Consider the following 17,054-nt stretch of genomic DNA (forward strand, 5'->3'; position numbering starts at 1 on the left):
CCTATGAAGACAATAGATCAATAGTTGCCTGGAGCTGGGGAAAATTGAAACAAACAGAGAGGAACTGCTAAGGGGTTCAGAGTTTATTTTCAGGGTGATGAAAATGTAAATTGATTGTAGTGATGGTTGCACAATGCTGTGAATATATTTAAAAAAATGGGCTGGGAGCAGTGGTTCATGCCTGTAATCCCAGCACTTTGGGAGGCTGGGGCAGGAGGATCATTTGAGGCCCAGAGTTTGAGACCAGCCTGGGCAACATAATGAGACCTCATCAAACAAAAAATAACAACAAAAATTAGCCAGGAGTGGTGATACATGTCTACAGTCCCAGCTTAATCAGGAGGCTAAGGTGAATCACCTGAACCCATGAGGTTGAGGTTATGGTGAGCTATGATGGCGCCAGTGCACTCCAGCCTGGACAACAAAATGAGACCCTGTCTCAAAATAGAAGAAAAAAAAGACACCTAATTTTCTCCCTATCTCAAATGAATGATTAAATTTTCTAGCACTACAATAAAGTGAGATAAAATAGAAAAAAAATCCCTAAGAGAAAAATATATCCTATTTAAGTAATAAAAAGCAGTATTTATTTTCCTTACTAATAAATTCTGTTTGTGAGAGGTACAAATTGGATTCTTCAGTCAAAATTCAAGGGAAAACATTTATAAGATAAAATACATCTTAGTTTGACTAAGCCCACTAAATAAGAAAAGGCACTGCAAATAGCAACTTTTTTTTTTTTTTTTGAAACCAGGGTCTCACTTGGCTCACTACAGCCTCAATCTCCTGCGCTCAGGTGATCCTCTCACCTCTGCCACCCGAATAGCTGGGACTACAAGTACACACCACCATATCTGGCTACTTTTTGTATTTTTTGTAGAAACGGGGTTTCACCACATTGCCCAGGCTGGTCTTGAACTACTGGGCTCAAGCAATTCATCTGCCTTGGCCTCCCAAAGTGCTGAGATTACAGGAATGAGCCACTGTACCCAGCCAGTAATTTTATGTTTTTAAAGCAATTTTGTTAAGCTCTAAATTAGCTAACTTAAAATTTGAACTGAAAATTGTTTAGAAATGGTATCACTTAAAATGGTGCTGTATTTTACTTCAAAATCAACTAAAAAATAATAAAAAACTCAAACTCACTAATCAGATTCCTCTGAAAGCTGAGTGAAGATAAATAGCCCACGCTCTACAGAATCAAATATACATCAAATTCTACAGCTAAGCCTGAGTGGCGCAAAACTAACAAGAACAAGAAAAAATACGGAAATTCACTTCATGAGGTTTGCTGTATTTAAAAAAACAAGGTGACAGATTCCACGTACGTAATACTAGATTGCTGATTCCCACACTATCTCCTAAAAAGATCAAAAGAAGTTTTAGAAAAGATTCCAATACAAAGATACTGTTTATGGGTGAACATTCTGTTTTCATTTTCTCCATTAGGCTTCTGGATCAGGATCTATTTTAAGTGGGGAGGAGGAGGAAAAGCTAGCTACCTGAAAGAAATTTGTGCCATCTCAAAATATAAAATTAGCCTAGGCCTGGTGTGATAGCTTAAGCCTGTAATCCGAGCACTTTGGGAGGCTGAGGCAAGAGGATTGCTTGGGCTCAGGAGTTCAAGACAGCCTGGGCAACATAGTGGGACCTCGTCTCTACTTAAAAAAGAAAAATTCTAAAAAGAGAGAGAGTGAAAGAGAGAAATAAGGAGAAATCAGTCCAATCATTGTTTGAGCAATTCTTTATAAAAGGTACTATTTTCAGCTCAAAAGTTAAAGAGAAAGAAAAAAAGAAGGCCAGGTGCGGTGGCTCATGCCTGTAATCCCAGCACTTTCAGAGGCCGAGGCGGGTGGACCACGAGGTCAGGAGATTGAGACCATCCTGGCTAACATGGTGAAACCCCATCTCTACTAAAAATACAAAAAATTAGCCGAGCGCAGTGGCAGGCGCCTGTAGTCCCAGCTACTCGGGAGGCTAAGGCAGGAGAAATGGCATGAACCCGGGAGGCGGAGCTTGCAGTGAGCCTAGATCGCGCCCCTGCACTCCAGCCTGGGCAACAGAGCAAGACTCCGTCTCAAAAATAAAAAATAAAAATAAAAAAAGAAAAAAGAAGAAAATGATTCTGTAGAAGAGCTAAGACAAAAAAAGTAAATTCAGAAATGTTCAAGAATCAAAAAACAGAATTTAGGAACTGAAATGCCAATACTATTAGTGAAGAATAGTAGTCTTTTTATAATAACTTATTCTCAAACCTATGGCAAAAGTGTTCAGAATTAGGTTAAAGAAAAGTCAGTAAAATGAAATGAATTCCAATTCTTACAGCTGTCCAAATATCTTTTCTGTTTCCCTGGCAAATATGTAAAACATTTTATAGATTCGGATTCTTTTCTAATAAAAAACAGAACAACTGTTCAAGTACACATGCCCACTTAATATTCTTTCCCAGGAGTATGAAATAGAAATAGAACAAAATAGAAATTAAACTGAGATAATTTATCCACATTCCTTCTCTTGCTTTATTACCAGTTTTAATATATCTGCATGCATAAGACTCCACTGAAACCATCCAAGGCAAGAGAAAAAAATAATACTAAAACCAGATAGTATATTAGCATTACACAACCCTATCAGTAAACAGTCTTACTGAAAATATCCTGGAAACATATGCATTACTTACCTATTCTTTACCTAATAAAGAGTTTAAGAATGCTACTTGTTTTACTTAAACCATCCCACTAGCAGAGTGTTAAGTGTTTTGTAACTCCCTCAGTACCACTAAGTAGTAGTAATCTTTCTCACATTTACCATTCAGCAGAAGCTGACAGACAATCATATTCCACTGCTTTAAAACTGAATTTCTTAAAAAAATAAAATAAAATAAAAATAAACTGCGTTTCTTAGATCATTACAAGTGAGGAGGGCCACCTTTTCTTACATTCACTGGTCATTTTTAAAACTATTTTTCTACTTTTCCCAGTTTGTGGCATGTCTTTTTAAATGTATGGTACTTTTGGACACATCTAAGTCTTTTTTTTTTTTTGAGATGGAGTCGCTCTGTCGCCCAAGCTGGAGTGATGTGGCACAATCTCGGCTCACTGCAACCTCCCCTTCCCAAATTCAAGCACTTCTCCTGCCTTAGCCTCCTGAGTAGCTGGGATTACAGGCATGTGCTACCATGTCTGACTAATTTTTTTGTATTTTTAGTAGAGATGGGGTTTCACCAGGTTGACCAGGTTGGTCAACCCGCCTTGGCCTCCCGAAGTGCTGGGATTACAAGCGTGAGCACCACAGCCGGCCTAAATCTTTAATTTTTTTATAATCAAATATATCGATCTTTTACTTCATGATTTTTTTGCTCTGGTAGTCATGCTTATAAAGTCCTTCTCCACTCAAAATTATACAAATTCACAGATTTGCTCCAGTGTAGTCTGGGTGTTGTTTTGTTTAATCAGTTTTCTCATTAATCTATTTGATTTTATTTATCAGTGTGAAGTAGGAAACTAATTGTCCCCAATGTCCCAGAATCATTTACTGAATAATCCACCTTTCCTCCAGAATTAAAGTGCTATGTTTATTGTATATTAACAAAATACCCACATAAATTCAGTTTTGGATTCTCCATACGTAGCCACTGTGACAGTTATGTTTTAATTCTTTTTTTTTTTTTTTTTTCTGAAACAGAGTTTCACTCTTGTTGCCCAGGCTGGAGTGCAATGGCGCGATCTCGGCTCACTGCAACCTCCACCTCCCGAGTTCAAGCGATTCTCCTGCCTCAGCCTCCCGAGTAGCTGGGACTACAGGTATGCGCCAACATGACCGGCTAATTTTGTATTTTTAGTAGAGATGGGGTTTCTCCATGTTGGTCAGGCTGGTCGTGATCTGCCTGCCTCGGCCTCCCAAAATGCTGTAATTACAGGCGTGAGCCACCACACCTGGCTGACAAGTTATGTTTTAATTCTGACATATTTTAATATTTTGTAGGGCAAGTCTTCCTTTATGACTCTTGTGGAAAAAAATTTCCAAAGTTCTTCTGTTAATATACATAATCTAATAAGCTTTAGAATCATTTTGTCAATTTCTACAAAAACGGATATATATATATATATATATATATATATAAAATTTTCTTTTTTTCTTTTTTTTTTTTTGAGATGGAGTCACCCGGCTGGAGTGCAATGGTGCAATCTCAGCTCACTGCAACCTCCACCTACGGGGTTCAAGTAATTTTCCTGCCTCAGCTTCCTAAGTAGCTGGTACCCGCCACCATGTCCAGCTGATTTTTGTACTTTTACTAGAGACGGGGTTTCACCATGTTGGCCAGGCTGGTCTCAAACTCCTGTCCTCAAGTGATCGGCCCACCTTGGCCTTCCAAAATGCTGGGATTACAGGCGTGAGCCAACATGGCCGGCCAAAACTGAATATATTATCTTTAGAGATTTCTTTGAGGAAAATTGACAACGTTGTAGTATTAAATAATTCCATTCAAAGTATGACATGTTTCTCCATTTAGCCAAATCTACTTTTATGTCTCCTTCAGCAGTGTCTTCATAAATCTTCAATTTATCCCCATGTCCTATGCTTATTTTTGTTTTTGAGACAGAGTCTGGCTCTGTCACCCAGGCTAGAGTGCAGCACCACCATCTCGGCTCATTGCAACCTCCATCTCCTGGATTCAAGCGATTCTCCTGCCTCAGCCTCCCAAGTAGCTGGGATTACAGGTGCCCATCACCCCGCCCAGCTAATTTTTGTATTTTTAGTAGAGCCATGTCGGCCAGGCTGGTCTGCAACTCCTTACCTCAGGTGATCATCCACGCCTGGCTGGTTTGTTTTTGAGACAAGGTCTTGCTTGTCACCCAGCTGGAGTGGCGTGGCACAACCACAGCTCACTGCAACCTTGACTTACTGGCTGCAAGTGATCCTCTCACCTCAGCCCACCAAGTAGCTAGGTTTACAGGCGTACACCACCACACCCGGCTAATTTTTGTACTTTTTGTAGAGATGGGGTTTTGCCAAGTTGCCAAGGCGGGTCTTGAACTCCTGAACTCATCCTCCCACCTCAGCCTCCAAAAGTGTTGAAATTACAGGCATGAGCCACTGCACCTGGCCTATTTCTACACTTTGGATTCTGCTCCCATGTATCTTGAATCAACCTTACTCTTACTAGTACCACACAGTTTTTTTTTATTGTTTGTCCAAATAAAATTCTATTTTATGCTAGAGGTTTTTATTTTTTTTATATTTAACAAATGAAGTTATTGTTCTGACTCTGGCAAACATGATAGGGCAGAGAATTTCTATATACTCTAAAAATTATAAAACATATAACTTTAATAAATGGAAGATGACCATATCTTAAAAAACATGTAATGCCTTTCTACTGTGTACCACGAACTATTCTGTTTAGCTTTCCATTACATAGATCCGCTCCACCTATTTCTTTCTTTTAATCTCAATAATCTCTGTACTGCCTCCATACTGGCCTCAATAAATGCCACTCTCCATTTACCGCTTGGCCCCAGAATGAACACGTATCTGTGTCTTAAACCGCGGCAAAGTTGAGGCTGTAAACAGCTTTTCTAATGTCACGCCCTTCAGAAGAGATCCCTGTTTGTTACTCATACTCTATTACTGATACACTATCAAGACCAAAAAGACAACCATATTAGAACACAACAGCACAACACCAGAATAAAACAATCTGTAGAATTTTATTTCTCACTGTTCTCTAATTACACATTAACACTCCAACTTCTTCCAACTACTAAAATCTACACAATTATTTTTTATTTTTGAGACAGAGTCTCGCTCTGTCGCTCAGGCTGGAGTGCAGTGGTACGATATCAGCTCATTGCAACCTCCACCTACTGGGTTCAAATGATTCTCCTGTCTCAGCCTCCCGAGTAGCTGGGATTAGAGGCGCATGCCAGCACACCAGGCTAATTTTTTTGGTAAAATCTACACAATTATTTGCATCGCTGACTCCATTTGATATTCAATGTCATGCAGTACAACATTCCATTTTTCTTGAATTTATTCACGTGCTTTGCTATCTCTAACTCTAAAAATGCTTAGAATAGAGTACATGGCATATATGAACTCCCTGAAGAAACTGTGAACACCATGAAATTACATCAGTGTGGGCACAGTGGCTTGCACCTATAATCCCATCACTTTTGAAGGCCAAGGTAGAGGATTGCTTGAACCCAGGAGGTAAAGGCCAGCCTGGGAAACATAGTGAGAACCAGTGTCTACAAAATATTTTTAAAAATTAGCCGGGCATAGTGGCGCGCACCTGTAGTCCCAGCTACTTGGGAGGCTGAGGTGGGAGAGTTGCTTGAGCCAGGAGGTCGAGGCTACAGTAAGCCATGATCACACCACTGCATTCCAGCCTGAGTGACAGAGCATGACCTTGTTTCTTTAAAAAAAAGAAAAAAAAATTAATTTTTAAAAGAATTACACGTAAAATCTACATTTGTGTAAATTTTTCTAGGGTGAGGGTATACAGTTTCACTAGGTACACAGTTTCACTAGGTTCTCAAAAGGGACCCAAAATAGATTCTTATATTTCTCTGTACTGTCCATAGCAACAAGCACAGCAAGGAACACATCCCAGAGCTCTCTAAGTATCTGCTGGATGACTATATATGTAAGACCACTTACAGCTTTTTCATTCTTTCCATAAAATAATGCTTCTACAAAAGTGTAAAAGTAAGTATCACTGTCTTTACTTTGAGCACAAAGAGCTCAAAGTGTAACAGGGGAGACAAGCATATAATTTTAATACAACATGTTATAATGGCAATGATATACACATGATAGGAGGGAACTTGTGTGTGGTAGCTGGCAGTATGTGAGTGTCATGTGGCAAGAACAGCAGGCAAAGAAACAAACACTGGGGACACACATTTAAGGGGTGTGTGAAGGAAAAGAAGCCCAGGAATGAGGCAGGGAAGGAATGATCAATAAACATAAAAAATACAGAAGAGCAAATTCTGAAGGAGGGTGAAACCAACATTCAAGTGCAGCAATAAAGACAGAAAAAGATTCCAAAGGACCTGGCAGTTAGAGGTTAATCGTAGCCTCAAGCAGGATAATGGCTAGAAGAATTCAGGATTAAAAAGAATCCCTTTGGGCCGGGCGCAGTGGCTCACGCCTGTAATCCCAGCACTTTGAGAAGCCGAGGCAGGCGCATCACAAGGTCAGGAGATCGAGACCATCCTAGCTAACACGGTGAAACCCCGTCTCTACTAAAAATACAAAAAATTAGCTGGGCGTGGTGGCGGGTGCCTGTAGTCCCAGCTACTCGGGAGGCTGAGGCAGGAGAATGGCGTGAACCCAGGAGACAGAGCTTGCAGTGAGCCAAGATAGTGCCACTGCACTCCAGCCTGGGCAACAGAGCAAGACTCCGTCTCAAAAACAAAAACAAAACAAAAAAAGAATCCTTTTTAGGATGAGCAGGAAGTGAATAGGTTTTCATGCTGAAGAGAAAGATTAACTAGAAAGGCGGATGTTGAAGAGCCCAGAAACAGAGAAGTGGTATAGAAGAGCAAGGAGAAAAAAAAAGATGGCCGGGCGTGGTGGCTCACGCCTGTAATCCCAACAGTTTGGGAGGCCGAGGCAGGTGATCACTTGAGGTCAGGAGTTCGAGACCAGCCTGGCCAACATGGTGAAACCCCGTCTCTACAAAATATACAAAAATTAGCCGGGTGTGGTGGCGGGTGCCTATAGCCCCAGCTACTCAGGAGGCTGAGACTGCAGTGAGCTGAAATCACGCCACTGCACTTCAGCCTGGGTGACAGACCGACACTCCATCTAAAAAAAAGAAAAAGAAAAAGAGAACAAGGAGGTAGGTAGAAGGGAGAGAGTCAAGGGCATGATTGAAGTTGGCTTAAAAATCCTCTCTACTAAAACCAGAGGAAAAATAATAATGAGGCCGGGTGCGGTGACTCATGTAATCCCAGGACTTTGGGAGGCCAAGGTGGGAAGACTCTTAGGCCCAGCAGTTTGAGACCAGCCTGTGCAATATGGGGAAACCCCATCTCTACAAAAAATATAAATATAAAAAATTAGCCAGGCATAGTGATGTGCACATACAGTCCCAGTTATGTAGGAGGTTGAGGTGAGAGGATCACCTGAGCCTGGGAAGTCAGGCTGCAGTGAGCTGTGATTGCATCACTGCACTCTAGCCTGGGCAACAGAGCAAGATCATCTCAAAAAAAAAAAAAAAAAAAAAAAGATGGCACGGAGGAAGAAGATAAATTTGTAGATAAGGAAGGGCGTGGTTAGTTGATGGAGAATTTTTCCATTAACCAACCTTCCCCTTATGTGATTTTTCACTAAATGTGACAAAGAATCTGTTAAGCAAAAGTAATTCTTCAGACTAAATCCAATTAGAATGGTCATGAATAAGAATTGCAGGATATTATACAGTATTAGGATCAAAGCATGCAATTAGTTGTAAGTTTAAAGGACAGAGCATGTTCTCTGTTACTTCACCAAAGCCAGTATAGCATGTATTTTTGATCAGTCCTAAAAAGCCGTAAATGCAGCGGAAAATATGATTTAGGCCAAGAGCTGGCAAACTTTTCTGTAAAGAGACAGTCAAATTTTCTGGCTTTGCAAGTCCTACAGTCAGCTACAACTACTCAGCTCTATGGCTACAGCCATCAAAACAGCCATAGACAATGCACAAATGTATGGGCATAGCTATGCTACAATAAAATTTATTTACTGATGAGTAGATCTGCTGACCCCTATCATCTAGGCTGAGAATACTACAAAGAAAATGAAGCAGTAGGAAAAAGTATGAGGAACAATGGAATAAGGAAACAGAAGTAAAGCCATAGTTGAGTTGGAGTAAAGAGGAAAACATGAATAATGGCGCAACAGGAAGAGCAGAAAGAAAATGAAGGAAAAAAATAGAGAAGAAAGGAATACTAGAAATGGATGGAAAATCAAGTAAAAAACAAGCAGAGATAACAGGACAATTCCAAAGATACACGAATACAGAGCCAAAAGCAACTGAAGGCCCTAAGAAGTTTTGGCAAAATGAAGAGAATCTCAGATCTGTCTGCACTGGAATTCAAATAAAGGATAAATACAAACTGATTTTCCAATGATAATCTGATGGTCTCTTCTAATTATGAATGTGCCAAGGTGACTCACAGCTCATATGATGTAAAGGTACTTTCAGTTTGTCAGTAAATCAAACTGGAGCATGTATAACATTCAAGAGACCAAAGGAAACTTATTCATTGTACCATAAGAAGTCACTATTTCAAAGCCTTTTATTCATTTGCATATATGCATGAGTATAACTTTTAAACTTTATTGACATCAATGACGTTAGCATCAAGAACTTAAAAGTCACACTGACCTTACTCATGTTAAAAGGTTTCCCCAGCAGCCGAGAGTGGTGGCTCACACCTGTAATCCTAGCACTTTGGGAGGCCAAGCTGGGTGGATTACGAGGTCAGGAATTTGAGACTAGCCTGGCCAATATGGTGAAATCCCGTCTCTACTAAAAACATAAAAATTAGCTGGGCATGGTGGCAGACACCTATAATCCCAGCTACTCGGGAGGCTTAGGCAGAAGAATCGCTTGAACCTAGGAGGCAGAGGTTGCAGTGAGCTGAGATCACGCCACTGCACTCCAGCCTGGGTGACAGAGCGAGACTCCGCCTCAAAATAAAGGTTTCCCTGGCTGGGCGCGGTGTCTCACGCTTGTGATTCCAGCACTTTGGGAGGCCTAGGCAGGTGGATACCCTGAGGTCAGGAGTTCAAGACCAGCCTGACCAACGTGGAGAAACCCAGTCTTCACTAAAAATACAAAGTTAGCTGGGCATGGTGGCACATACCTGTAATCCCAGCTACTCAGAAGGCTGAGATAGAAGAATTGCTTGAACCCAGAAGGTGGAGGTTGCAGTGAGTGAAGACTGCACCATTGCACTCCAGCCTGGGCAACAAGAGCAAAACTCCGTCCCAAGGAAAAGAAAAAAGAAAAAAAAGGTTTCCCCAAAAATAAAGCCAAAGATTAAAAAAAAAAAAAAACTTGAACTACATAATAGTCTGCATCTTATATTGCTTGAGAATTTTTTTTTTTTTTTACTTTTAGCTTTATTTGTGGAGAAATCCTTTAACAACCATGCAACTTACTGGCCGGGCACAGTGGTTCATGCCTACAATCCCAGCAATTTGGGAGGCCCAGGTGGGCGGATCACCTAAGGTCAGGAGTTTGAAACCAGCCTGGCCAACATGGTAAAACCCCATCTCTACTAAAAATACAAAAATTACCCGGGTGTGGTGGTACGTGCCTGTAATCCCAGCTACTAGGGAGGCTGAAGCAAGATAACTGCTTGAACCCAGGAGGTGGAGGTTGCAGTGTGCCAAGATCACGCCACTGTACCCAGCCTGGGCGACAGAGCAAGACTCCCATCTCAAAACAAACGAACAAACATTAACTCGACTTATGAGAACTGAGATAAACAACAAACCAAACCACATAACTTATGTCACTGCAGTATAATGTTAAGAACATGAGTTAGAGTGGAAAAGCTAGATTTGTGTCCTCACTTTAGCAAGTTTCCTAAATATGCCTCTGTTTCCTCATCTATGACATGGATAATAGCTGTATCTACTACAGAAACAACCTGTGATGATTACGTGAACAAATGTAGGTAAATCTGTTAGCACAGAGTCTGGCACATAGAATATGCACTCAAATTTTAGTTAATATTATCAACCTTAATAATTTGACAGCACTATTACAGAAGAGAATTATAAGATAAAAGCTCAGAAATGAAATCAATTCACATCTTTTAGGAAACTACAATGTCATATTAGTATACTCTAATCATTCATCCACTTCTATTATAAAAAACACTCCATCTATCCATTCAAGATGTGGAAAAGTACTATCAAATGATAACAGCAGAGACTATTTCAAGCAGTTGCCAATTCTGAGACAGAAAGGGGACTGTGAGGCAAGAAAATAAAGCACAAATTCTTTTTTTATTCTGTCGCCCAGGCTGGAGTGCAGTGGCATGATCTCACAATCTCTGCCTCCCAGGTTCAAGCGATTCTTCTGCCTCAGCCTCTCCCCAAGTTGCTGGGATTATAGACATGTGCCATCACGTCCCACTAATTTTTTACTTTTTTAGTAAAGACGGGGTTTCAACACATTGGCCAGGCTGGTCTCGAACTCCTGACCTCAAATGATCTGCCCACCTTGGTCTCCCAAAGTAAGATTACAGGCGTGAGCCACCGCACCTGGCCTAGAAAGCACAAATTCTCAAGCCCACAGAACAGAGCCACTCCTGGGATCTTATCACATGAAACCCATAGCTCACACCCCTGGCTGCCCAGAGCCTCACCCAGGCTAATTATAATTAAACCAGGATCCCTAGAAGTGAGAACATTTTTAAAAACTCCCCAGGTGACTAAACGTGAACCCAGCATTAAGAAGCATTGATTAAACCATACCTTCCTTTACTTTGGGAGTAATCTGAGTAAGTCTCTAATAAAAAATAAAAAAATCTATTAAGGAAAACCATGCAGCCTGGCCAACATGGTGAAACCCTGTCTCTACTAAGAATACAAAAAAAAAAAAAAACAAACAAATTAGCAGGGCATGGTGGTATGTGCCTATAATCCCAGCTACTCGGGAGGCTGAGACAGGAGAATCGCTTAAACCCAGGAGGCAGAGGTTGCAGTGAGCTGAGATCGTACCACTGCACTCCAGCCTGGGCAATAGAGTGAGACTCCGTCTCGAAATAAAAAAAAAAAAAAAGGAAACCATGCCAATTAATAATTCTAAAATGGTTTTCTCCATACTGATAGTACTTCCTAATTAATACTTTTCTTCTTTTATAGAAGAGGGCAATTTCTGCCTGGATAGTCTTAGCTTAAGAGACCTGATGTCCTAAACACATGACTTAATACTATTTTCAGGATACTATGCACTGGACGCAATTGTATAATTCAATAAACCACTGTAAGTTTTGAAATAAGATACCTGGCCAGGCGTGGTGGCTCACGCCTGTAATCCCAGCACCCTGGGAGGCCGAGGCAGGAGGATCACAAGGTCAGGAGTTCAAGACCAGCCTGGCCAACATAGTGAAACCCTGTCTCTACTAAAAATAGAAAAATTAGCTGGGCGTGGTGGCACACGCCTCAGTAACCAGCTACTTGGGAGGCTGAGGCAGGAGAATCACTTGAACCCAGGAGGCGGAGGTTGCGGTGAGCCGAGATCAGGCCACTGCACTCCAGCCTGGGCAACAGAGCGAAACTCCGCCTCCAAAAAAAAAAAAAGAGAGAAAAGAAAAATTAAGATACTTGAAATTACTCCAATAGTGGATGTCCTCATCAAGAAAACTAATTTTGTAATATATAGCAAAATACACCCATCCCCTTATGAGTATAGTGAGATTTTCAAAGTTGTCACTCTGATCTATATTTTCTTGCCTTTCTATAATGAACTAATATTATCTGAGAAATGAAGATCTAATAAAGTAATAAAAATGTAATGACATTAATTTTGAAGAGGAGCAAGGAATGGACTATCACAAACATCTCAAAGTAATATTCACTCTTCCACATTTGGGAAATATCAATTCATCATAAAAACAAAAAGACAATGCATACCGTAAATGGCTGTTAAATGACCTGGTACCCAACAGAGTAGGGAATCTTTTTTTTTGTTGTGGCCAATACTCTTTCCAGAGTGCTATGTATTAAATTCAACTAAAATTTTATCTTCCAAAGTCAATTTTTGAATTTATAACAGAGGAATATTTCAATAGTATTAAGTATAAATAATTTAGTGCTCCTAGACATAAACAAAATCAACTCCAAAGGTAGCAGCTAAAAAAAGACTTGTTTCCTTGTATGGGATGCTGAAGGCCTCTTAAGACAAAGAGTTGTGAATCAAAGACAAGGACATTTGAGAAGATTCAAAAACAGAACACTGTGCTTTCATCAGCAAGACAGTTAAAGAATACCCAGTACTGTTAGCCTCTGAAAAAGCAAGCCAAGAGAAAGACTCCTAAGTCTAAGAGAAAGAATCCTGGTATATTATTATTTCCAAGTAACAGTGTAGAAGAATCAGCCCAACAATAAAAACAGCTTTTGGTATAGATTTGAATAGTGAAAATCAAATTGCACTGAATTACAATTTACAACAGAATTACATATTTCACTACAGAATTTGGCATATACAAATAAATAAAAGAATTTTAGAACCGGCTGGGTGCAGTGGCTCATGCCTGTAATTCCAGCACTTTGGGAGGCCGAGGCGGGCGGATCACGAGGTCAAGCAATCGAGACCATCCTGGCCAACATGGTGAAACCCTGTCTCTACAAAAAATACAAAAATTAGCTTGGTGTGGTGGCACACGCCTGTAATTCCCAGCTACTCAGGAGGCTGAGGCAGGAGAATTGCTTGAACCTGGGAGGCAGAGGCTACAGTGAGCCGAGATCGTGCCACTGCACTCCACCCTGGGGACAGAGCAAGACTCCATCTCAAAAAAAAAAAAAAAAGAATTTGAGAACCAAGTTCACGATTGCCCAGAAGTGCCTTGCAACTTGTTACTGAACACTCAATAATGCCTTGCAAATGAGTAACAGGAATTCCCACTTTGTTCATCAATGGACACTTAAAAAGAGACTAAATTTTTAATATAACTACACAATCGCTTTTAAATTCTCAAAACCTTGTCTCATACTCTGAATATTTTTAAAATACATATGTTGTACTTCTTCACCCTTTTTCATTTTCATTAGACAACTGTTTTCTACCATCCGTTCTCTACCTTTCTTCCTTAGCCCTATATTTTGATTTCTTTCCAGATTTGCCACATGCCCACTTATAAACTAAAGCATTGTAGGCCAAAATGGGACAAGAAATTTTCAGTTGAATATAATCAGTAGCATTCTTGACCACAAAACTGTAGAAAATGCTTTACAAACTATTTTTTTTTAAGAGATCACAAAAACTATTTTTCTCTAAAGTTCTAATTGTTTTCCAACAAAAATGCATTAAAATTCTCATTTTTCTAAAAAATTGCCTTACTTGAGTTATTCTAGAAAGTAGTATTTCTTTTTTCTTTCTTTTTTTTTGAAACGGAGTCTTGCTCTGTCGTCCAGGCTGGAGTGCAGTGGTGCGGTATCAGCTCACTGCAACCTCTGCCTCCTGGGTTCAAGCAATTCTGTCTCAGCCTCCCTAGTAGCTAGGACTATAGGCGCACACAACCACACACAAAAATAAATTTTTGTGTTTTTAGTAGAGACGGGGTTTCGCCATGTTGGCCACGCTGGTCTCAAACTCCTGACCTCAGGTGATCCACCCGCCTCAACCTCCCTAAGTGCTAAGATTACAGGAATGAGCCACCATACCCAGCCCAGATATTTCTTTAAAAAAAGTTTGTAAGATCACTGTGAAAATCTTTGCTTGAATAAATCTAATAAACCATGAGGCATATTTAGGAAATCAAAACCCACCTCTTTTTGCATAACTGGAGTCCATATCTTTAAACTGTACCATAACAAAGTCTGAACATTTGAACAAAATACTCTCCATTATTTCTTCACGTTTCGGCCCCGAACTGGATTCTGTACTTTTCTCATGTGCGGCATCAAGTACCAAATCACACTAAAATGAAAAACACAAGTAAGTATTCCAAACATTTAGAAAATAAAATTTGTTAGGAATTCTTTAGCTCATCAAGGTACCAGTTCTTATATGCCTTTGACAAAAATAATCTCAAGAGAATCATACCTTTTTTCCCAGGCATATGATCTATTATCCATTCCATCATTTAAAAATCCATCATTTAAAAATCCTCACATCTAAATGTTTTTTGTTGCTATGGTTTGTCTTAAGCACATTAATAATAATTTTTAAGAGGAAAAAATAAACCACCACATCCCTCCATTAGTTCACAATGCTTAAAAATGGTTGAAATATTTTAATAAGCACACACATCAAGAAGCCTCTCTGATTACACAAACCAGTCTATAAAATAATCAGTATTTGAAACTGAGAAGTAAAATCATTCAAAGTGGCTTTAAAAACTAGGTAAAACACTGACTATGAAAATGTTCTTTTACTTTGTAAGAAAAAGAAAAAAAGTAAAAATTACCTTCGGACTGTAAGTTTTAAAAACTCCTTCATATATACCTCCATTTTTCACTTGTACTTCACATTTGGAGCCCTAAAAACATATAATTAATTTATCAAAGAAACAGTATACTACCCGGTCATCAGGGATATTTGTTTTCATTTTACTTTTTATACCTCATCAGGCTTCATTCAATATTAGGTATTCACTAACAAAACAATAAAAAAATTTCAAAACATTAACAATACACTGAACTCTCGAAATTCTTCAGGAGGCTCTACTCAGAGTTTGCAGTACGAATTTTAATACTGAAGTCAAACATTTCTGACCCCAGTTATTTTAAGTGACAAAATAATGTACAAAAGACAATCAACTACTAACATTATTTTACACACACAGCAGGGTAAACAAGAATACAGCTATCTGTTGTTATTGGTAGGGGATTGGTTCCAGGACTTCCTTCAGATACCAAATTACATAATACTTAAGTCACTTACATAAAATGTAACAGTATTTGCATATAACTAAGCACATTCTCCCAAATACTTTAAAGTATCCCTAAATTACTTATAATACCTAATATAATGTAAATGCCATGTAAATTGTCACACTGTACTGTTTTAGGAATAATGGCAAGAAAAACGTCCGTACATCTTTGGTTCAGATGCAACCATGCATCTTTTTTCTCAAAAAAAAAAAAAAAAAAAAAAATTTTTTTTTTGAGAAGGGGTCTGGCACTGTTGACCAGGCTGAGTGTAGGGGCATGATCTCAGCTCAGTGAAACCTCCACCTCCCAGGCTCAAACAATCCTCCCACGTCAGCCTCCCAAGTCGCTGGGACTACAGGCACGTACCACCACGCTCGGCTAGTTTTTTTTACTTTTTGTAGAGACGGAGTTCTGCCATGTTGCCCAGGCTGGTCTTAAACTCGTGAGCTCAAGCCATCTGCCCACCTCGAACTCCCAAAGTGCTGGGATTACAGGCGTGAGTCACTGTGCCTGGCCTTTTTATCAAATATTTTTGATCCAAGGTTGGCTGAATCCATGAATATGGAACCCACAGATGCAGAGGACCAACTGTACTTTTACAATGAATTATATTAGACTGGATAAAGGGAGTTCTAATCTATTTCTCTAAATCATCCTGACTAAACATGATCTAAGCAATGTTACTTTGACAATCATTTATCCACATTTTAACTTCATGGAATTACTTTATTCTACCCCCAAGGCAGTTTATCCCCAATAATCTAATAACTTACAACAACTGATGTAAGTATATGAACCATCCTCATATTTGCATAGATTCCGTCAAAAGAAATCTGGAATATTAAAAAAAAAAAAAACTATTAGAAATTAGTACAAACTGAATCTCCCTTATCTAAAATGCTTGGGACCAGAAGTATTTTAGACTGCGGATTTTTTAGGATTTGGGGATATTTGCATTATACTTAGTGCTTGAACATCCCTAATTCAAAATATGAAACTTTGGAGCATTTCCGATTAGGGATGCTCAGCCTGTATTTACATTTGCATATAAAGCTAATGTTTATTTTGTTGCAAAATGTTTAGTAAGGTTTATGATCTCTTACACGTATTAGAGGAAGATTTTGTTTATTTAATATTTTGCTTCCGTAGAGAACAGAAGGAACAGAAGTCAGGTTTTCAAGTGTTATCAGTCATACCAACTAACGGTATTTTGACTAAACGTGACATAAAAAAGCAAAAGTAAACTTCCATAGAGGTGGAAGGACACAAACCATAAGGATGGAAGACAAATCAATGGTTGGAGAGAGAGGAGGGTTCACTAAAAAGTGATTTGAGGGATTTTGGTGGGCAATGAAACTGTTCTATTATCTTGATTGTGGTGGTAGTTACACTGATTGTATGCAATTGTTAAAACTCACAGAAATGTACCCTAAGAAGGGTGAAGTATA

The 17,054-nt window shown here is 39.4% G+C and overlaps 1 protein-coding gene across 50 annotated transcripts in view; it reads right to left on the minus strand.

Annotated features, from left to right (window-relative positions):
* ATXN2 (ataxin 2) overlaps positions 1–17,054 on the minus strand; it is a 146,303-nt gene that overhangs the window by 85,558 nt on the left and 43,691 nt on the right. For all 50 annotated transcript variants that reach the window (XM_054528275.2, XM_054528271.2, XM_054528274.2 and 47 more), the window contains exons 3-5: positions 16,380–16,439; positions 15,141–15,212; positions 14,500–14,650 (exon numbers count right to left, since the gene is read on the minus strand). In XM_054528275.2, the coding sequence (XP_054384250.1) occupies positions 14,500–14,650; positions 15,141–15,212; positions 16,380–16,439 (283 nt within the window). The remainder of the gene's footprint in view (positions 1–14,499; positions 14,651–15,140; positions 15,213–16,379; positions 16,440–17,054) is intronic.

The sequence above is a fragment of the Pongo abelii genome, chromosome 10 (assembly GCF_028885655.2).
Source record: "Pongo abelii isolate AG06213 chromosome 10, NHGRI_mPonAbe1-v2.0_pri, whole genome shotgun sequence".
NCBI classification, from domain to species: Eukaryota; Metazoa; Chordata; class Mammalia; order Primates; family Hominidae; genus Pongo; species Pongo abelii.